Here is a 22,353-nt window from a genome sequence, read left to right as displayed (position 1 = left end):
TGTTTTCTGCGTAGGGTCCTCGGAATTGTCTTTTATGGCTCATAGCCCACTGCACTGAAATCGGTGAATGGCGGAATATTTGTGTGCGATTCTCCCGATTTATCATCTGCAAGGACCCACTTTATTTGCTCCGCTTGCCTGCCCAATTAATTGAGCAATAAAATGCAAAAACCAAAACAAATTAAACAAGAATAAAAAGTTGACTTCGCCAAAATATTTGTCGTGGTTAAAGTCGCCGTCTGGTGACACTTCGATCCACCGAAAAGCGGGGCCGAAAGTGAAAGAAAATTCATAAATAAACATTTGCCGGATGCAAACAGCGAGTTTCCCGAACAGAGCTATTAGAAAATGGCAGTGGGTGGGTGGTGCAAGTGGGTGGCTTTTGGGTGGTTGGGTGGCGTGGTGTCAAGGGCGTGAAAGCCCGTTGACAGCCGTGAGAGCGGAAATGAAGTGAGCGACAGGTCTTCACCCCCACTTTTCCGTTCGGACGTTCGTGTTTATGCAAAATTTAATTTTGAGCACTTACTCAAATATTGGCAGCGGAAAACTCCGCAGTGCTTGGTCGAGAAAATGTAGCTAAAAAAGAGGAAGAATATGGCCACAAATTGTAAAATTCTCTACTTAACCTACTTTAAACGATCATTTTTTTATAAGATATTAAGAGCCTTCTTAACCTACTTTAAAAAGTCATTTGGTCTTAAATATTAAGAGCTTATATAGAGCATCAGGGATATAAAATTCTTGCCCAGTTTATATTCAAAAAAAGTTTTAAATTGGTAGGAAAAATATTTTTCTTTATGAAATTTAAGGCAAAAACCTCTTGTATTTAACAACTCACTAAAAAGTCTAATATGCAGACATAATTAAAATTTTTTAAATTTTTAATTTTAAAATAAACTATATTCGTGCGAAAAAAATGATAATAAATTTAAATTATAGTAAAAGCAATAACAAAATAATTTGGCTTAAACTTAAAATTTGAATTTCTTAAACTTAAAAAAGCGTTAAAGCTTTGTACTTCTGGTTTAGATATTTGCTAAATGCAATCATCGATTGACGAAAACAAATAACCGCAAATACGAAAATAAGCACATTTTCAAGTCAGAACCTTCTACACTTAAAGCCTCACTCGACTGAGTTGGGCTTGCAAATTTAATAAAAGCTTTATAATTCAAAATCAAGAGCGAAGGAAATAACTCACAATCTCATTTGCCGTTCAAACTACTCTAAAATTCTGCATTCGTCACTGTACTTGACAAATTCCCTTTGGACCCATATATCTTGAAAAGCGAAGTTTGCGATTAAAAGACTAATGCATATCTTTTTCAACTTTAACAGAATTGCATGTTTAGAAAAGAATTGCGATGTGGGGAGTAAGGTTTTATTTTATTGTTATTCAAGTCTTTGGCGAAAGTAATTATACATTATAGGGCTAAATTTCATTTTATGTACTTTAAAAAACAATGTCTATTTTTATAATATTCTCTCCTAAGTAATCTTATTTGCTGTTAGCTCACACCATTTTTCCACACTGTTCCTACGTTGTATTTTTCCTATTTATACAATTATTATCAGTTTTGTTCAAATTTTAAATTTAAAAATCATCGCTAACAGAAATGTTAAATTGCCGTTTTCCTTAACATTTATGTTAAAATGAGAGTCGTTTCGACTAAAATCTTTTCTAGAGGTTGAACATCGAAGTTGTCCCGCCAAACATCGGTAAACGATGTTTTGAAAACATCGATGACATAAAAGTTTCATCGATGTTTTCCCCACCTCTATAACTGTGTGTGTGTGCGACGTCGGGTTCTTCGTCGTCGCGACTTTTTTAAATAAACTGGAGGCATTCGCAAATAATTTAAGTCTAATTGATCAGGAATTTGTGCATAATGTCGGTTGTGATATTGAGCTGTTTGTGAAGAAGCGTCTAAGTAGTGGGTAAGAATGATGCCAACGATAAAAGAACACAATTTAGAACATTTTGCCACGAGAATATGAAGTGCGTATGTGTTTGTGTGGTATCTGCTATGTGTGTAAGCGAGAAAGAGATATTATCTCTCTGCAGACCTCTAAAAAACAACAAATAATGAGAGTGTAATTGCGAGAGAGAGAGACTTGTAACCAAGTCCCGTTACAACAATTGTAATACGGAAATGTGCAACAGCGAAAAACAACAACAATAAGGAGAAGTAGTACTAGTTTTGTGGGCCTTTCGTGCAGAAATTACCAGTTTTTCGCTTCTTTTTTTATCTGCAGTTTCGAGTTTTTCCCAGCTGCAGCAGCAGCAGCAACAACAAGATATGCCATTTTCCGCATTGCAGTTGCGCCAACTAACACCAATATTTTGTTGGGGTTTGGGGGCTTCATGCTCTTTTTGCATTCCGACCGCGCTTAATAAACAATTAATCGCCGCGCAATAAACAACCGCTAGCGACGCATAGAAAATTTATTTTTTTTTATATTAAATATTACACCATCGTTACGTAACCAGTTTATAAGACGTGCTTATAATTTGTTTTTGTTTCTTTGCCCTCTTCTTTAAGTCTGTTGCTTCCTCTTCTCGGTGAGAACTTCCAACAACCTGTTAGGAATTCAGGTCTAATTGGACGTCTTCTTAACTTTGTTTATGGGGGCGCTATAATATCTCAAATTCCAAAACTGTTAAAATATTTCATATTGGTTTTCTAAAACAAAGTTAAATAGTTTTTTTAAGAACAAACTCAAAAAGTTACAAGAAATTTTTTAATTAAAATTTATAATGGGTTTATTTTAATACAAAAATGCTAAGCACAAACTTTTAAAATTAAGAGAGTTAATATGTTTTATATTTTAAACTATTAAGCTTAATTTACCACCTTATAAAAGTTGTTTTCCTGTATTTTAAATACTAACCAGAAATGTTTTCGTCTGTTTTGTTAACTTATAAAGGAGTGAGTGTGTGTTTATCAGGAATGTTTTCAATTCTCTCCATTATCTTTAATGGACTTCACGCATAAACGACTCATCGGAACACACTCAATAAAATGTAATACCATTGATCAATAGTTTATTCACCTTCTCCCTTTCTCCACAGCGTTCTGCTCTTTCCGCCCGTGGGCAATTACCGCCGTTATCTCATCCACCAAACATGTGAGAAATACCGCCAGCAGTACGATCTGTTTACCTTCTCAGTGGGCCAAGGGCCTCAGCGCCGCACAGTTTTGTGTTTTCGCAATCAGCTCCTTGATCCACAGGGTTTTGAAACGTGAGTAATAATATCCCTATTTGAAATTGTTAGTATATGTTTTTTAAGATTATACATTATTTTATTTTACAAAAAAAAAAGAGTTTTGAGAGACATAATGTATGTGTCCTTAGAGAATGTTTAACCTTTTCATCGAAGTAAAATAAATAACTATGCCATAACTATTAATATCAATTCGCGTTATTCAAAAAATCAAGCCAATTTAATCCAAACAATAAATAATAAGCCATACAAACGAAGAAATACCTTTAGCTATGATCAAAATCAAAGGGGTTTTAAGTCTCATTTCATTTGATAAATGAAATAAAAAGTTTTCCCATACTTCAAAGGTATGTTTTTGAGCACTACATTTTCACAATACTATTATTTTGAACGCAGCTGTATCAAATTAAAATGATCTTCAAGCTCCTAAAAATGTTTATTTAATCTATTATAAATTTATTGATACTTAACAGCCGCAAGCAACAGCAGCAGAGGGAGAAGGAGCGCGAGCGGTACCAGCAGACGCGTGAGAGGGAGCGAGATAGAGAGGCGGCGAGGAGCTGGCGGAGCAACAACAATTCAAATTCACACGGGAACGGCAGAAGCAGCAGCGCCAGCAGAAGAAACATCACGGAGCTCTGTAAGATGGGCGTTAAGAAGCATATCAGCGAAACACCATGTGAGTTGACAATACTTAACTGAGCAAAAAAACAACGGCCGCTTTTGTTTTAATCATATTTCGGCGCGTAGCGTTTCGCGATTTGAATTTAGCAAGCGGCCATAAATTTAAATGTTTGCAAATGCGCAGAAGATGTGAAACAAAGAAATCAAAATACAAATGAGGATGGGTGAAAGCTGCAAACTAGGGAATACTCTATTATTATATTTTATTTCAAATTCTTTAAAACTTTTAAAACCCTAAAAAAAAAATTATTAAAAAAAAATTGTGGTAGAAATTGAGTATGCAATTTAATTGATTAGCTTGTATATTTATTTATTGAGATTTTTAATTGATTTATTCTTTTACCCTCCAATCAAAAGTAATGTCTGAAATTGAAATTGAGCATTTCATTTAAACATTAAGCTTACCAATTCATTTACTGAGACTTTTAAATATGTTATTAATTTTCACTCCAATCAGAAGTAATGTGTACTTAATCTTAAAAAAAAAGTTGTGAATGTTGATCCATATTCTTGAATGTTTTTGACCACTTAAATAATATTCAACAATATTCAAAAGTAAAAATAAATATTTCTCAGTTCGAAAAACAAATTATTAGATTTTTTTTAAAACAAATTAAGCATGTAAATTTACTAATTATTTTGGCAATACATTTCTGAGACCCTACATTTATTTATTAAATGCCCCCTCCAATCAGAAGTAATGTCTACTTTCCAGCTAAGTGTATAGCCAATAAAATGTATAACTAAAATTAAACAAAATGCCAGCTGAGCTACGCAGGCAGAGCCGTCGACCGTTCGTTCAAGGTCGCCCTCTTTCTCGAGCGGATTTTAGGTGCTGTTGCATCACAAACCTCACTTCAGTTCAGTTCGCTTCACTCAGGTAGACGCTCAGCTGGTCGACCGCTGCGCACGCTCACTACGCGCTGCCCCGCCCCCTTTGCCCACCTGGGATTCACCTGCCAAGTTTCATGTTGACATTCACGAATATCGGGCCGAAAGCGGACTGTAAAAAAATGGGTCGACATAGTGAATTTTTGTTTTAATTTATTTTATGCCGATTCCGTTGCTTCACCTTAGTCTCTATATATTTTTTTCGGTTTGTTTTGTACATTGCCAACTATTGTTGCTAATCGTCTGCTTACCTCTCTCATTTGGCGATCTTTCTACTTTTTTCTTTATGTTTTTTAAAGTATCTCATTATGGTATATCTTAAAGTATCTCATGGATAGTATCTCTGCATTTTTTAAAGTGCCTCATATTGTGTTCTCTGTATCTTTCAGTAAGCAAATCTAACTCGGTGGATTTATACAGACCGCCAGCCTTGAGGAACAACAATAGCAATAACAACAATAGCAGCAGCGAGGAAGCAGCTGCAGCGAACGAATCAACAACAGCAATTAACACAACAATTATAGCTGCAGGAACAGCCAACACTGCAACTACAAATCCTGCCTCTAAAGGATCCCCGAACAGGTAGGAACAATTTAGTAGGACTACAATTAGTCCAACAATCCATTAGCATATTGTTTTGTTTCCTTAAGGTTTTAAATAAACCTAGAATTATTTTACAATTTAAAAAAGATTTACTTTGGGCAAATAAATACTTTTAATTGCTGTAACAATATTTTATTCGGTTTAAATTTGTTTTTGTGAAACTAGAGTTCTATACTGATTAATAGGCCAATAATTTGTATGATATTTTTATGATGTCCCCTGAAAATCAAATAATAACTAGAAAACTAAATATAGTTTGGTCAAGAAAGTCTTTTATTTGCTATATTACTACTTTAACCGGTTTTAAAGACATTTCTTCCTTAGTTTTTCCTTTTAGTTGGTTATTACTGAAAACAAAATTCTTTATAAACGGCACAGATTAATATGCCTATACTCACTAAAAGTAATTTAAATTTGTTCCGAAGTTTTTAAAAAGTCAAATATTTCTGTAAATCAAAGCAATCTTTTTCTTAAATTTCTTAAATAGCATTTTCTATTTGAGGTTCGACTGTATCTGTATCTCAGAAACTGACGAAATTCTGTCGTGAGCTAATCGTTTTACACTGTTTCTTTTCTTCCACTTCTTGTTACCTGTGTTTTGCTCCGCTGTTTCGCAGAGAGCAACAGGCGGACGCCTCAGCAGCGGCGACCCGTCGCGAACGCCGTCCCGATCGAGCAGTTTATGTGCCAAGGGCACGTCGCAGTCAAACCACACCACCGACCACAACAACAACAGCAACGACAGCGGTTGCAACAACAGCAGCAGCAGCAACCACAGCAACAATTACAGCAGTGGAACCACCGCCAGTTGCAGATACAAACTCGAGCAAAGCGGACGACGCCAACGGTCAGCAGCTGTCCAAGTCGAAGAAATCGAAATCGCATCGCGAGCGCAGAGAACGCGGCAAGAAATCCACGGCTATATCTGCATCCACAACAGCCGATAACGCCACTCTACTCGTTATATCAGGAACTGAAAACGATACTCAATCAAACCAAGAGAACCGACCGGCCAAGCCAGCGGACTGTGATAAGGAGGTGGGTGCTGAAAATGGTTCAGAAAAGCAATAAAAACTGTGCCAAATTTTAGGATTTGTTGCTTAAGAATGTTTAAAATATGTATATCTCAGAACGCTTCACAAAATTGGATATCAGTTTAGTTTTTGATATATATAGCTGAACAAAAAATTTATAAAACTAACATTTTATAAATTGTTGACAATAGATTCAATTTTCTATATCAGTGAACAATTTGCTTGATAAATATAACATAAAACAACTATAAAATGTGCTGAGCTACAAAAATATCACCATTCTTTATATGCAGCAAAAAATCCAATTTTAAATGAAACATTTCACTTTTTGTTTCAACCCAATTTAAACCCTGACCTTGCCATTCTAATCCATAGTTCAATTACTCACAGACCATGAGTGGGGCCCAGCGTACAAAGCCAGGCAATGGTAACAAATCCACCAGCAATGGCAAATCTCAGCCATCGCCGCCATTGCGCATCGAGGATGTGGCGGCGGCCAGGACAACCAATGGCGAGGAGGCGGCCAAATGTGATAACGATGTGCGCGAACTGCAGCGAGCCTCAAAGGTGAGTAGTGATAAACGCATTTAAAAATTAATATCAATAGAAACAATTACGTTTTCCCTCTCATTAAAGGAAATCAATCGCAGCAATCGTCGCATCATGAAACAAACCTTCGTCTCGGATGTGCTGGAGATTCCTGAAAAGATCGATTCGGCGGCACCCAAGGCAAAGCAATCTCCTCAAGCCTCAGCCACAGCGAAACCACCTGCAGACAGCACCACAGAGGACGATGACGAGGAGGACGAGGATGACTGGGAGAACATGTTCGACGAAAGCGGCGACTGCCTGGATCCCAAGATACTCCAAGAACTGAGCGAATCTGTGGGCAAGTGCAAAATAGAGCTGCCCAAAATGGACTATACAGTAAGTAGAGAAAGTATTTCTCTTGTTTTTTAAATACTTAAATAGATTGTCATTATATTTAAATTTTTGATAGGGACATTTTAAATGAAAGTTTATATTTAAGCCTGTCGAAAATAAATATGGAAGTTAAAAGAAATAATTTTAAAATATATTATTTTATTAGAAATTTGTTCAGTATATATAATTGGTGACAATATCACAATGATACTTTTCAGTATATCTTTTGATATCGACTTCTCAAATGCAATTTCCTAAAAAGACTTTTGAAAAGTTTTAACTTTTTTCTGTGTACATCTCAAATAAAATTTCATATTTAAGATTTTAGCTTTTTCAGCGGTAATTTTTAAAAGAAATATCTAGTTCAGAAATGTTCTTAATATAAAATTGTGTTATTTTGGTTTGTTATTAAACTTTTGATATGGACCTCACGAATAATATATCAACAAGGTCAATTTTTGATATTTAAATGTAATAATAAAATTCTATTTTTCAGGTCTTTCACATCAAGCAACAACTGCTCAACGAAGAGGAATTTCCTCACGTCCTGGAGGTGTCCAATTTCCCGGTGGAGTTCAAAACACCCGACCTGCTCATGCTTTTCGCCCAGTACAAGGGCAGTGGCTTCGACATCAAGTGGGTGGATGATACCCATGCCCTGGCTGTGTTCAGCAGTTCCCGTATTGGTGAGTCTGCTTGTATGCCAATCGGAGATGGTTTCCGATGCCAATGGAGATTTCATTTTACACAGCTGCCGAGGTGCTGACGATGGGGCATCCGTTTGTCAAGTTGAAGCCACTGGCGGAGGCCACGCTGGAGTCACGACTGAAGGCGAAGAAGGCCGGAGCCGTGTCGTTGCAGCCATATCGCCAGCGTCCGGAAACGTGCACGGCCTTGGCCCGACGACTGGTTTCCGGTGCTCTGGGGGTCAAACTGCCCACGGCGCCGCAGGAGCGGGAGAACGAGAGGCGGGTACTACGCGAAGCCAAAGGTGAGTTTGCAAACTGGGTTAAATGTTTGCTCTATTTTTATAGCCTTCAAGTGGCAACTGTTGCTCATTAGGGTGGTCCAAATTTGTATACAAGTTTTCGGGACCTACTTTTATAATTTAAAGTCGATACGAGCATTGAAAGCAAGAAATGTAAAATACCTAGTTCACTAAAATTCTCGAAAAAGCCTGTTCTTTGCATTTTAACTGGGGAGAATACATTTTTCTTATTCTTGGACCACCCCTAATGCTCATGTTTTCATGTTTTTTTTCTACCAATCACTTTCGTTACTAATTCTTTCTACAATTTCCTTTACAGAACGCAAACTGTTAGCTGCCAAACAGCGGGACGAAGTCTGGGAAAGCTAAACCGCGGCCCGGAAGAAGGCAAGGTGCATTTTTCTCCAACCCATCTATCAAAAGCTGCGACAGTGGTTAGTTGCAACATATAAAGATCAACACTATCACTACCAACAACCATTATCCACAACAAAAAAACTCTCATTCAAAGCTAGCAAAATAAATCGAGTAATTTGCATGCTAAGCAATGGTACTTTAAATGTTCGCTTTTTGTGCAATTAACACAGATTTTTGCTCAATTTGTTGTAGTTTTTAGAGGATGCATAATAATGATGTAATGCATATTATATCATCTAGGCCGTAAGAGAGAAATATCTATATTTATTGGTCTTAGCAAGTAAACATGCATAGATACGTGTTGTTTTAACTCCAGGCGTAAACCTTAATTTTTAAGCGCGAGCAATTTATATATTGATATATATATTTTAATAAAGTTTATAGCATAAGTAAAACTACAAATTTGTTCTGGATTTTTAATGGGAAAAATGATGTGGGGCTGGATATCGGATCGTATTATCGGTAGAATTTAGTAAGTTATTTGTAGGGATGTGTATTCCCCAAAAAGAAAACAATCATCATTTAAAAAACCAGGTTTAAAAAAAGTGTGAGCATATAAAATTCTGTTAAATTTTAATCCTAAAACTCGTTTTACATTTTTTAAGACTAAATTCCAAGTTACAAAAATTAATGTGAATGTTTTAAAATATATGAATATGTTGGCAATGATGGTTTGATTTATTTAAGAGTAAAATTTGAATTACAAAAATAAATTTGAATATTTTAAAATATATGCATATGTTGGCAGCAATGGCAATCGCAGTATGACCAAATAATGATGATGGTATTTTAGAGTTCGACGGTCACACTAATGCCGGCAGAACAATTTGTTATTAAAAGAAAAAGAGTTAATTATAGCGCTTAAAAGGTAACAGCTGTGCTATTGTGTCTCTTCAACTTAAAATCAATATAAAACAGGGTGATAGTTAATCTTAAGTGTACATTTATATTAAAGTGCATTGGAGTACTGGATGTTCCATTGACATTTATTTATTGAAGTATGTAGTTAAACGCTGACAAAATAAAATATATAGCCAGTGAATGAAATTGATAAGCTTATCTTTTCGGAAGCGCAGCAACAATAAACTATCAAAATCAATTGAAGTTTTGCCCATTGAAATAGAAATTTTTTTTGACTGCGTGGCTACAAGTTGTGGGCGTGTTTGTTGGGTATGTGTGTACAGTGAATACCAGATATAAAGGACTGAATAGGCTATTCGCCATATATCAAAAACTTTCTCTGCTTTGAAACATAGTTTGATTTTTCTTACTATCAAAAATATTAGCAACTTGTATCAGTGTCATATAGCCTTTGAATTTGAATGTTTAATAAATAGGTCGATTTGTCTGAAATTTACGTACTATAAAGGTAATAAAATAATAAACAACTTCGATAATAATAAAAAGGAATGGGTACTCCTTAATATAGGATTATTTAACAAAGCTGTGGTTCAATAAAAGCTTGTTAATATAAAATCAAAGGGGCGGTAATAATCGTAAAAGTTGCATTCGCAAATATGGTATAACCCGATTCTAATTGGAATATGGATACGTGGATCTCGTTTCAGCCCAGTCATGTACAAGTACTTATCGGTCCTATTGCTAGCTGCAGTAGTTGTTGGAGCTGCTAAACCAGAAGATAGTGAATCGTGTTACTCCTTCGGCGGCGGAAATGTATATCCCGATCAGCCGAAGGGCGATCATCAGTTACAATACACCAAGGCAGTCAGTGAGTATATTCTACTTCAAAATATACAACCCAGGATAATGACTTACCATATATTGTCTTGATTTTTTCAGTTTCCAAGCCAGCTCCTCAGTTTGAGGGAACCGCTGTGGTCAATAAGGAAATTGTGAAGCTATCGCTTTCCCAGTATCTGGGAAAATATGTGGTGCTGCTCTTCTATCCACTTGATTTGTAAGTATGACTTCTTCGACAACTAGTGTTATTGCCATTTAAAGGAAATTAAATAATAGATTGAGGTACAAACATTACTCAAATTGTTATGAGATTCTTTAAATTTAAGTATCATACCTACAAGAAAAAACGACTTCAAATTAATTTATTAAAAGATTTTTCCTATCCATGTTTAATTGTATTATGTAAGAAAACTTTTTTAAAATTTCTTTTTAATAACTGAAATGTAATTTGGCTTACCTGATTTTTATTCCAGCACCTTTGTCTGCCCAACGGAGATCATAGCCTTCTCCGATCGCATCGCCGAGTTCAAGAAAATCAAGACGGAGGTGATCGGCGTCAGCGTGGACTCCCACTTCACCCATTTGGCCTGGATCAACACGCCGCGCAAGGAGGGCGGTCTGGGCAACGTTAAGATCCCCCTGCTCTCCGATCTGACGCACAAGATCAGCAAGGACTACGGTGTCTATCTGGAGTCCAGCGGCCATGCCCTGCGCGGACTCTTCATCATCGATCAAGCCGGAGTGTTGCGACAGATCACCATGAACGATCTGCCCGTGGGACGATCCGTGGATGAGACCATTCGCCTGGTGCAGGCCTTCCAGTACACGGACACGCATGGAGAGGTGTGCCCAGCGGGTTGGCGGCCAGGTGCCGATACGGTAAGTATAGATAATAAGGTGTTTTAATGGATAACTGGGCTTAAGAGTTTTTTTTTTAATTTAAAAAGAAACATGGGTCTCATTTATTTAAAAAAATGGGTAATTTATAAAAGATAGTAACCTCATAAACAAGAACCTTAAACAAGATGTATCAGTTTAAAAAAGTGGAAGCCCTAAAAAACTCGAAAACCCATTAGTTTATTAAAAAATAATCGTGATATAAAGCAATACCTCTCATACGATTTAAAGAAACCTAAATTTTCGTCAAAACCTTGTTTGGTTTGAAGGTATAGTATCATAGCTTACGAATGTTTTTCAATTTCTTAAATGCACTTGTTGGTTCAAAAGATTATTGTATTGCATTAAATTATAATATCAAAAATCTTAGTTTTCAATTTATACTTTATAAATTATATTCGTAACGGTCCCTGCTTTAAACAATATTGGGTTAGAAAAGCCTTAAAAAAACACTTTATTTTCCCTTGCTAGATCGTTCCCAATCCGGAGGAGAAAACCAAGTACTTTGCCAAGAATAACTAAGGATAGATGCACCACATCCCTGTTGATCAACCAAGCCCAGTTGCATTCCAGATGTTCACGACTGAATCACGACTGAATCCTCTGTACAAAAGTCCGTAATGCCACCGATTGCAAATGGTTCGCATTTGTTTTGTATAAAATATAGTTTGTTTATTTTACAGCATAACTGAGAGATAAATAAATTGATGAAGTACATGTTTAAGTGATGCAAATTGTGTGGGTCACAATATAATGGATAACAATATTCGATTGCGGTTAGTTTCATACAAAAATATATGTATTATGTAGTAGGTAATTGGTAATAGATAATAGTAAATTAGTTAGGTACGCCATGGTTGCAGTTAAGTAATCCTGTGTGCTCCGACCTTTTGGTACAACAAAGCTAAGTATGTCGAGGTATATAAATCGGGGAAAAACGGGGCGGGGCGACGACAATAACAACTAGGACGTCATAAGGCACTCGTTCTCGTCTGGTTTTTCTTTCTTCGTGTGTAGTCTGTTTTCCATAGTGTGTGTTTGCTTTTTGTCAGTGTCTTTGTGCTACATTGTTGTGCGTTTTTTTTTTTTTTTAATGCCAAAACCAAGGTTCTTTAAAAATCGAAGGTGCAACAACTGCAGTTCAGTTCAAAATTGTGCGGGGAGATTCCTTTGCTGTGTGGAGATTCCAAATCGATCACAAAGCGTTGCACTGTTCAGATTCCCGGAAACGTTAATTAAATAAAATATTAAAAAATTCTTAAAGCTATGACGGTGAAACACGTCGAACCAAAAAGCAGTCGGCGATAATAACGTCTGTTCATTTATAAATCGATTCACTGAAAGCTTACTGCTCGTAGTAAACCACGTCCTGAAAAAGAGAAAATAATGAATACTTATAGGAAAAAGGGGGAAAAAATATATATATCTTCCATGTTTTTTTTTTATAATTTCCCTCATATGTTTAAGAAAAATATATTTACACCTCATATATAAAGATGTTTATTTAAAATGATAAAATACGAAAATACTTATATACTCACAATCAAAAAGAGCGCTGCGAATATGAGTGCCTTCATGCGAACATCCAGATTCAGGGGGAAGGTGACGCTGAAGTAATCCGCATCGGTGAACAGCTCCCTGCCCAATCCAGACCATTGTTTGCTTATTTTTCCGATCTCCTCATTATTGGCGCTCAATACCTGCAAGCGAGAGATGTTTGTGTTTAACATTAATCGGGGACGGAATTCGATTCGCACACACACAGCATTTCGCAGTATCGGAATTAATTGACTCGCTCTGGACAGTCAAGCATAGCGACCTCCATGACGTCACTGTCTCGGACTGCAGTATCTGTTGCTTGATATGTACCACACAGCGGTGGTCAGTTAAATATGGCGTTTTACAGACTCAAACAAACAGTAATCTCCTTAAGATCTTTCAAACATATAAAACACGAATGAAAGCCTTATAGATGATGTAACTTTTAAATAAAACCATTGTACAAAAAAGATTATTTTTTAAAACTCTTATACGTATAAAATCCAACAAAGCTTTTAGATTTTCTTTGATCCTATGTAACTTTTATATAAAATTTGTTTTTTTTTGTATAAAATCTTATATTGTTCAACCACACAAAAAACAAAGATTTGAGATGAAGAATTGGAATTGAGTCTCTAGAAATTTAAAGAAATTAAAGTTAAAGTAAAATCTTTAGTGTACGTATGTTATACATAAGCCCTAAATCCTAATTTAACAATTAATTTTTTGGATACTATTAACTTCACCGCATTTGTTTGTATGGGGTGTTAGCCACAACAACTGATGAATTAATTGAAAAAACAATTCAAAAATATTTCAATATTAAAAAAGCTAACTGCAATTAAATGAGGAGTAATGGTCATTGAAAACAGCTGATGGGTTTATCTGATAAAGACAACTATGCTGTTTCCTCCCATTGCTACTCTGCTGACCGCTGCTGTGTGAGTATACTTGTTTGAATGGGGAATTAACCACAAACACTGGAGAATAACCAATTATAAAGTATTATGAATATAAAAATAGCTAACAGTAATTAAGAACAGCTGTTGTATTTATCTGATTAAAGCCTTCTATGCTGTCCCTCTCCCATTGCTAGTCTGCTGACCGCTGCTGTGTGTGTAGATACTTGTTTGAATACGCGAATCTCGATCGAGGCACACACGAATAACCACTTGTTGGCTGTTGGCCGCGCCACTGACCTTGAAGTTGGTGTCGCTGAAGCACTTGCAGGGGCAGAGGGGTCCCTCGATCTGCAGGACGGTGTCGCCACAGTTGTTCTTGATGTTGAACTTGGGGCGCAGGAAGGTGCAGACCTGCTCCACGCTTCCGATCACCTGGCCGGGCGGAGCCGACACCTCCACGGCGTTCATGCAGCTGGGGATGCAGCAGAGGATGTCGCACTTAAATGGCCGGTACAGATGGAGCACCTCGTTCTGAAAGTTATCCAGGATCTTCATCTCAAAGGGACGCGATCGGCCGAGCATATTCCGGGTGCAGCAGTCGCTCTCCTCGTACGCAAAGTACACATTCTGGCCCAGCGAGTTCTTCACCTTGAAGCGATTCTTCGTCTCGAAGCCGGTGAGCAGCTCCAGTTTCTCGATCTTCTGCGACACGAGCAGCTGGTCCAGGGCGGTCAAGTATTCGAGGCCCTGCGGGCAGTTGGGCATGCCCACCGGTATCGACATCCAGTTCTCTGCAACGGGGCGTAGTTTTCGATAAGCTATATATGTATATATACTGCGTACTATATGTATGTGCAAGGGAAATTTGCATAGGTACAGTACCGGTCAAGTCAATGCATCGAAAATGTTTGTCACTCTACCCCTTTGTTCACTAAATTTTGAAATTAAAAAAAAACATGGCTCTTATTTAAAAATATTTAAAATATCAAAAAAATATTTATTCATGGTGGTGTTATTTAAAATAGTATTGTCTTTACTGTAAAGAGTTTTTTTTGTGGCAATCCTATGTATTAGAAGTAAAAAACCAAAAGAAGAGGATCCCTACTCAATGGTATATTTACGTATAATATTAACCTGTAATAAAAACTCCCTATATTTGAACTTGAGTGCTAGTCCTGAACCCTGCTGTAGGCAATGCCAAGAAAAGGCAAAGTGTTAAAAATAAAGAAATAAAATCTAGGAAATCCCCACTTAATGGAATATTGATTATATATAAGCCTTTTATAAAAACTTCTAGAATAAGATCTTGAGTGCTATAGCCTTGACCGTTGCTGTAGGGAAAGCCAAGAAAAGGCAAAGGCAATTCCGCCTTCTTGCACACGCCCACACCAAACACACAGACGCGCGCATCCCACTAAAACCATCTGTGTGATGGAATGCTTCCGCGGGATTAATCCATATATTTATACGCACCAGCTCCATTTGCGTTCATTCCGGGCACCACCGCCTGCGGCTGGCGAACCACCGTGTCGTCCTGCGGCGCATTCTGCGGCACCACCTTGTACTCGCTCATCTGCATCATCTTTTTGTTAACAATTTTATTCTGGATTCGATTCTGGAGCAATTCACAAAACACTGGTAATAGTGTGACCGTGTGACGAATGCCAAAAAATCACTATGCTGTTGCACAAATACACTTTAAGAAAAATACTTTATTATACCACATTTAAGTATTTTTTCCAATATCAGATTTTTAAAAGAATATAACTGGAATACAATACATAACTGTCCCTAAAAGCTTTATTTATTTGATTTTCATGAATTAGTATAAAATAGTATTAAAATATTTTAAGTTATTAAGGGGTTTTAATAAATCAAGTTATGCAATTGTTGTTTTAAGCAACTGAGAGTATATGTGCCAATAAAACTAGTTCAACCTGTTAATACAATTATACGTATAATTTCGTACCTTATTTAATTAATTTTGTAAAAAAAACGTAAAAATTTGTTACAAAACTGTTACACGTTAATAAAAACTAATTTTAAATGTGACTTGTTAGCATTAAACAACAGGTTGATATAGATATTCAAATTGTAAGCCCAAGAGTTAATCATATCCGTAATATCTGAAAAAAAATATTATTTTGTAGACATTGGAAGTAATCCCTATTTGTTTATTAATTTTATTTATTGTAATATTCATAATATTTATTGTAATATTCATATAAGAACGGTTCTGAACGGTTTAATTTGCCAAGTTTGGTATTTTCCAAAGAACTTTGAGTTCCTTTCTGCCAGTTGGTATGTTTGCGCCTGCCGCCTACGGTCACACTGCTGCCATGATTGTGATAAGGGAGCCGTAAAAAACTGGACTTCCCAAAACATGCTCCGAATCTCCAGTCAAAATGAACGAATCTCTTGATAAGACCACCAGCCCGAGCTCGGTGGCCAGTAGTTCCAGGGCCACGCCCTCGCGGGCGGAGGAGGAGGCGGATGCAGATGAGGGGCACCACGATGTGAGCGACACCTTCTACACAAGTCAGCGGAAAAAGGGCAGCCACGTATTTCGAGTGCGCCTGGATGCCACAGGATTCACGCTGCAGCGGGAATCACCCGCCGGCAGCATTGTCAAGGAGCAGCAGGTGCGGATCAGCGATATAGTGGGTGCCCGGTGTATGCGTCCCAAGAAGTCGCGTCGTTTGGCCATGTCCGGTGCCTGTGCCTGCAGTTCCGGCAATTCGCCGGCCATTTCGGCTTCCGGGGATCATCACCCTCATCGTCCGGTCACCACGCCGAGCAAGTGCAGCACCAACAGCCGGGAGAATCTTCCGTTGGACGGCGGCGGTGGCGATGTCAGCGCCTTTCTCTACGTCTTTGCCTATGTGCTGAAAAAGAGAAGCCTTCGCTCGGAATTGCACAGGGAGCGAACGGTGCTCACACTGCGCTTCAGATCCTTCGACACCTTCGAGGATAACATGAGGGAGGCGGATCGGTGGTATAGATCGCTGCGCTGGCAACTGCATCGCACGCTGGAGGAGATCTTTGTGGCGCCCACGGCCGATGAGCGACGAAGGAGAGTCCTAGTGCTGTTAAATCCCAAATCTGGATCTGGCGATGCCCGCGAGGTCTTCAATATGCACGTGACGCCAGTGCTGAATGAGGCCGAGGTCCCATACGATATGTACGTGACCAAACATTCCAATTTTGCCATCGAATTCATGAGCACGAGGTGCCTGGATGCCTGGTGTTGCGTGGTCGCCGTCGGCGGAGATGGCCTCTTCCACGAGATTATCAATGGTCTGCTGCAGCGCCAGGATTGGGCCCACGTCCTGCCCCACCTGGCACTCGGCATCATTCCCTGCGGCTCCGGAAACGGACTGGCCAGGTCCATAGCCCATTGCTACAAGTAGGTTTCATTTGTTCTCAGTTCTAACTAATTATACTTCCTAGTTTATCACTTTCTATATTCCAAGGTTATAACATATCGATTAATAGTAATATCCACTAGAACTTTTCTTCTAGTTAAACATTTGCCAAGAATTTTTGTAACAGTAAACTAAGTAAATCTTCTAGTTTTCAATTTTGTTTAAACGTATAACACCTTCTTGTTTTACACTTTCATTGATCATTGCTTTTTTAAGGTAGTCATCACATTTCTTTTAATAATAATCACTTGAGCTTAACTTCTAGTTAACCAATTGCCAAGCAATTTTGTAACTTCTACTTTATTGAACTAGTTTAACATTTTTGATTTCATCCAAACTAATTATACCTTCTAGTTTTTCACTATCCATATTTCATAGCCCATTGTTTTTTAATTAAGTCATATGATTATGAAATAATATCTGCAACAGCTCATATTCTAGTTACTCATTTACCTTCGTAAATAAAAAAACCCCCTATCAGTTAGCATCGATATAATCTTAAAGTAATAGCCATTCATGTTAATTAGTCCTTTAAAATATATGGCCATTATTTCCGTTCATCAATAGTTAAACAATAATTGCACGATTAGTGGGTATAAAGAGGCTGTTTAGAAGAACTTATTTGGTATTCTGTACAATTTAATTTGGAAAATAATTTAAAATCGATTTAGCAATGTTATTTAGTCATCTTATAAGGTCATAAAAAGGCAATAATTTTCAAATTAAATGTGAGTTAATCATTAGACAGTGAAAGCAGGCATTAAACTAAAAACCCTTATTTATTTTGAAACTTAATTAAACCTCCTTACTTTTCCCACCAGTGAACCGTACTTCAGCAAACCAGTGCTGGGAGCTGCCCTCACCGTAATCAGTGGCCGCAGTTCTCCGATGGATGTGGTTCGTGTGCAGCTACAGAATCGCTCCCTCTACTCCTTTCTGTCGATCGGCTGGGGTCTCATCTCTGACGTGGACATCGAGAGCGAGCGAATCCGGCTGCTGGGCTACCAGCGTTTCACCATTTGGACACTGTACCGCCTGGTGAATCTGCGCACGTACAACGGTCGGATAAGCTACCTGCCGACGGAGCAGCAGATTGGCTCCTCATCGAGTCAGAGCCATTCCGGATATGCTGCTGACCAGCGCCGGAGGATGCAGGGAAGCCGGAGCTGCAACACGCACATGGACATATTGAGTGGACAGCCAGCAGCCAGCTATCATTCCAGTGCCGAGTACCTGCCGCAGGAATTTGCGGATGTTATATCCCTGGAGACGTCCATCAATCAGTCGTTCCGTTCGCGATGCGACAGCTGGCTGTCCGGAGGATCGCGGCGCAGCTTCTACTATTCCATATCGGAGAGCATCTACCATAGTTTGGCGGATGAGAGCGAGTTGGCGGGAGGATTGGCGGCCGCCTCGCTGGAGAACAGGCAGTTGAACTACGGGCCGTCGAGTGAACTACCCGACCTCGGGGAACCCCTGCCCGAGGATCAGGGCTGGCTGGTGGAGGAGGGCGAGTTCGTGATGATGCATGCCGTCTATCAGACGCATCTGGGCATCGACTGCCACTTTGCGCCCAAGGCCCAGTTGAACGATGGCACCATCTACCTCATCCTCATACGCGGCGGCATCAGTCGTCCGCATCTGCTGAGCTTCCTCTACAATATGAGCTCGGGCACTCACCTGCCGGATGTGAACAACGAGTATGTGAAGGTGCTGCCAGTGAAGGCGTTCCGGCTGGAGCCACACGACAATCATGGCATCATCACGGTCGACGGGGAAAGGGTCGAGTTTGGGCCACTCCAAGCGGAGGTCCTGCCGGGCATAGCCCGCGTCATGGTGCCCAAATAGAAGGAGGCTGAGGCTCAAGACGACCAACAAGCAATAGAAATCTCAATTTAGGAATCTCTGCATTTGTAGCTATTACTTAGGGTCTAACATAGATGACCGCGACGAGAGAGTTGTGCATTCTTCCAATTTTATGTCCTTTTGTGGCTTGCTTTTGCCAAACAATCATGTATTAAAATTGTTTTTTAATAACTGAAGTTGCTTTTCAAATATTTAAATGTATATAAATATGCCAAATTAAGTGGTTACAAGTTTTATACTTTTCACGTCCGCTGTTTCAAATAGTAAAAAAAATGTGTGAAACTCAAAAGGATACATATATTTGAATTTTGTTTTTTTTTTAAACTGTGCAGCTAAATGAAAAAGTAAGTTTGCTTCTGCCAACCAGTCATGTATTATCTTTTTTTTGTTTTAATAGTTGCAGTTACTTACAAAATATAAATATGTATATAATTATGCCTGATGAAGAGCATGTAAATTTTGTACTTTTTATGGCTGCAACTCTAAAGGGTTCATTTCTTAATTTATTTTAATTTATGTCTTTTTGAAAACTGTGCAAAAAAATTAAAGAGTTTAATGAAATCTTTAAACATGTTTTAAAATTAATCCTTTCTAAAAATCAAATATAATAACAAAAAACACTGCGAAATATATTTGGATTAAATGGTTGAACATTTTATATTTCACAACTTTGAAGAAAAAAAATATTGAAAATCTTTACGGATCATATGAAACGAGTGAATAAAATCTTTGAGCTTAAAATAATTGTTTTCTTTTATTTGGAATATGAGGAAAGGAATAATTATGGATACAATAGCGATCCATTTTCTTTCAGTTAACGTATTATTTAGATATAGGTTTTTAAGACACCAAGTATTATTTTAACTGACAATTTTCAATTTAAATTTAACGACCATGCGAACTAACGGTAAGAATGTATTTAGTATATTCATATAGTATTTTTGAATATGGTATTGATATATTACTTTCCAATACTAAGCCGGTCACACTGGTCAGAAAAAGAGAAAAACAAATCCGTTCCGTTTGTGAAAAAAACATTTCAGAGGAAAAATAAACAGCTCCGCTTGCATTTCACATAGTGTCAGCACATTCCGTAAGAAATCCGAGGCTCTCCAGCACGGAATCGCAGTGTATTTCCCATCGAGAATCGATTTAAACCCTGCAATATGTCGTCCGAGGAGCTGGCGCCAATTAACGAGCAGGACTTCAAGGATCTGAAGGAGCGCATGAAATTGATTGTGGAGGCGGATCCGAAGCAATATCATAACGACTTTTCGCTGCGGCGCTATCTTCGCGCCTTCAAGACCACAGATGACGCATTCCAAGTAAGCCATTCGCAAATAAAAACCAAGAATTTTAACACATAAAAAGTTACTAGAATTGAAGCTTAAAACACCCTATATATCATTTCTATAGCATTTGTGGGTTAGTAAAAGGCTGACTTTGACCTTCAGCTTGCAAGATCATTAAGGCTCATATTAGAAAGCATACTAACAAGTTTGATATCCTTTGGACATAGAAATCCTTTAGCACTTTAAGAGTCGAAGGTGACTTTGACCTTCGGTTGGTAAAGTAGCTAAAGATCAAATAAACAGCACACTACACTTCCAAGATTATAATTGACTTTTGTTTTCCATTTTTTATTATAAAATTTGAAAAAGTTTGTATGTACGCTAATATCCTATTTATTTGTTTATTTTGAAATTCCTCATTTAGGTGTCTAAAAGTGTGCTAATAAATCGACTAAATCACACTCCGAAAATGTTGCATACTTTTAGGTACCTGTATTATTGATTTCAAAACCATAGTGACTTTTGTAGCCCCGACCAAAGAATAGTTAAGCTAAGCGATCTTGGCTTTTTGGGATCTTTCCTTTTTATAAGACCTATTTAATATTTACCATTAAATATTTATTTCGATCACAGGCCATTCTGAAGACCAACAAGTGGCGCGAAACTTACGGAGTGGACAAGCTGGCCGAGATGGACCGCAGCCAACTGGACAAGAAGGCCCGTCTGCTGCGCCATCGGGACTGCATCGGCCGTCCGGTGATCTACATTCCGGCCAAGAACCACAGCTCGGAGCGGGACATCGACGAGCTTACCCGCTTCATCGTCTACAACCTGGAGGAGGCGTGCAAGAAGTGCTTCGAGGAGGTCACCGACCGCCTGTGCATCGTCTTCGATCTGGCAGAGTTCAGCACCAGCTGCATGGACTACCAACTGGTCCAGAATCTCATCTGGCTGCTGGGAAAGCATTTTCCGGAGCGCTTGGGCGTGTGCCTAATCATTAATTCGCCGGCCCTGTTCTCCACCATCTTTCCGGCCATTCGTGTGCTGTTGGACGATAACACGGCCAAGAAGGTCAAGTTTGTGGGCGATGAGGTCGAGCTGTGCCAGTATCTCATTCCGGACATCCTGCCAACGGATATGTAAGGCTATCCGCTTTCAAATCAGCATCCCTTGGAGCTCCTGTAAGGCGTAGACATATCTCCCAAAGAGAACCCAAAACCGAAACCAGTACCTAAGTCTTAAGTTTGCAAGAGAAGGGGGGCTTCTCTACTCTATGTGCAAATCGATGTGTTTAACATTGTTGATTGTAAAATGTATTTTATTGGACACACACAACTATTAGTACAATGCTAACTATTTTAGATAAAGGTTTATCTTGTATGTGTAGTATCTATATACCTGAATTCGTACCTATATATATATATATATATATATACATACATATATATGCAAGTGTCTATGTGTACAGCAAATAAAGTTGTAAAAGAAATGTCGTTAAAAAAAAAATTAGAGGGTGATGATGCATGGCACACGTGAATAATCGTTTTGTGGGGTGGCTCGATAGTGCTCTAAATTTAGCGAGCTTATCATTCGGCAAGTGATAAGAATCATAATCCTAAACGACTCATGATAGTGCATCGTGCCTCTTATCAAAATATTATGGTTTTCTAGATTTGAATTATGCGCCGATTAGAGCTGTCGCTGCGATAACAATCAGTTATGGGCTTTTTTGTGTTTAGCAACACTGTTATGGCTTTGTTTTTAGCTATAAATATTAATGTTTTATTTCAAGGACTAGTATATATCCTTTCTGCTTTATAGATATACTTTCATATATATGATCATATTTTATGAAATATTTTTGTTGTTGTGCCTAATAAATAACTATTGTAATGAATTCGAATAATCATTTAATGAATGTATATCTAGTGGAATCAGTTGTTGTTATCAATAAAATAAGTAAT

General features: G+C 38.1%; 5 protein-coding genes across 7 annotated transcripts; 4 read left to right on the top strand and 1 right to left on the bottom strand.

Moving 5' to 3' along the window:
- The first annotated feature begins 1,776 nt into the window (after positions 1-1,776).
- On the top strand, positions 1,777-9,162 carry LOC108145922 (R3H and coiled-coil domain-containing protein 1). Its single transcript, XM_017271608.2, has 10 exons — positions 1,777-1,938; positions 3,074-3,244; positions 3,700-3,905; positions 5,191-5,383; positions 6,022-6,442; positions 6,814-7,005; positions 7,075-7,365; positions 7,859-8,048; positions 8,114-8,353; positions 8,670-9,162. Exons 3-10 carry the CDS (start codon positions 3,872-3,874, stop codon positions 8,717-8,719), a joined length of 1,611 nt encoding a protein of 536 aa, XP_017127097.1. The 5' UTR covers positions 1,777-1,938; positions 3,074-3,244; positions 3,700-3,871; the 3' UTR covers positions 8,720-9,162.
- Positions 9,163-9,551: 389 nt separating this feature from the next.
- On the top strand, positions 9,552-12,089 carry LOC108145926 (peroxiredoxin-2). Of its 3 annotated transcripts, none has more exons than XM_017271612.1 (5): positions 9,552-9,635; positions 10,336-10,496; positions 10,568-10,685; positions 10,942-11,347; positions 11,837-12,089. In XM_017271612.1, the coding sequence occupies exons 2-5, from the start codon at positions 10,343-10,345 to the stop codon at positions 11,885-11,887; spliced, it is 729 nt and encodes a 242-aa protein (XP_017127101.1). In that variant the 5' UTR covers positions 9,552-9,635; positions 10,336-10,342; the 3' UTR covers positions 11,888-12,089. The 3 variants fall into 3 exon arrangements, with proteins under 3 accessions (XP_017127101.1, XP_017127104.1, XP_017127102.1); XM_017271615.2 differs by lacking the exon at positions 9,552-9,635 and adding an exon at positions 9,918-9,937; XM_017271613.2 differs by lacking the exon at positions 9,552-9,635 and adding an exon at positions 10,017-10,136.
- Positions 12,016-15,457, bottom strand: LOC108145925 (phospholipid scramblase 1). Its single transcript, XM_017271611.2, has 4 exons — positions 15,280-15,457; positions 14,104-14,597; positions 12,907-13,065; positions 12,016-12,734 (listed from the first exon to the last, which is right to left on the bottom strand). The coding sequence occupies exons 1-4, from the start codon at positions 15,386-15,388 to the stop codon at positions 12,711-12,713; spliced, it is 786 nt and encodes a 261-aa protein (XP_017127100.1). The 5' UTR covers positions 15,389-15,457; the 3' UTR covers positions 12,016-12,710.
- Positions 15,458-16,126: 669 nt separating this feature from the next.
- LOC108145920 (sphingosine kinase 2) lies at positions 16,127-19,389 on the top strand. Its single transcript, XM_017271606.1, has 2 exons — positions 16,127-17,212; positions 18,053-19,389. The coding sequence occupies exons 1-2, from the start codon at positions 16,212-16,214 to the stop codon at positions 19,077-19,079; spliced, it is 2,028 nt and encodes a 675-aa protein (XP_017127095.1). The 5' UTR covers positions 16,127-16,211; the 3' UTR covers positions 19,080-19,389.
- Positions 19,390-20,066: 677 nt separating this feature from the next.
- On the top strand, positions 20,067-21,878 carry LOC108145927 (CRAL-TRIO domain-containing protein C3H8.02). The gene is made up of 2 exons (XM_017271616.2): positions 20,067-20,422; positions 21,023-21,878. Exons 1-2 carry the CDS (start codon positions 20,264-20,266, stop codon positions 21,530-21,532), a joined length of 669 nt encoding a protein of 222 aa, XP_017127105.1. The 5' UTR covers positions 20,067-20,263; the 3' UTR covers positions 21,533-21,878.
- Positions 21,879-22,353: the final 475 nt, after the last annotated feature.

Source organism: Drosophila elegans, unplaced genomic scaffold (assembly GCF_018152505.1).
Source record: "Drosophila elegans isolate 14027-0461.03 unplaced genomic scaffold, ASM1815250v1 contig_208, whole genome shotgun sequence".
Taxonomy (NCBI): Eukaryota; Metazoa; Arthropoda; class Insecta; order Diptera; family Drosophilidae; genus Drosophila; species Drosophila elegans.
This window is presented reverse-complemented; position numbering and strand designations above follow the sequence as displayed.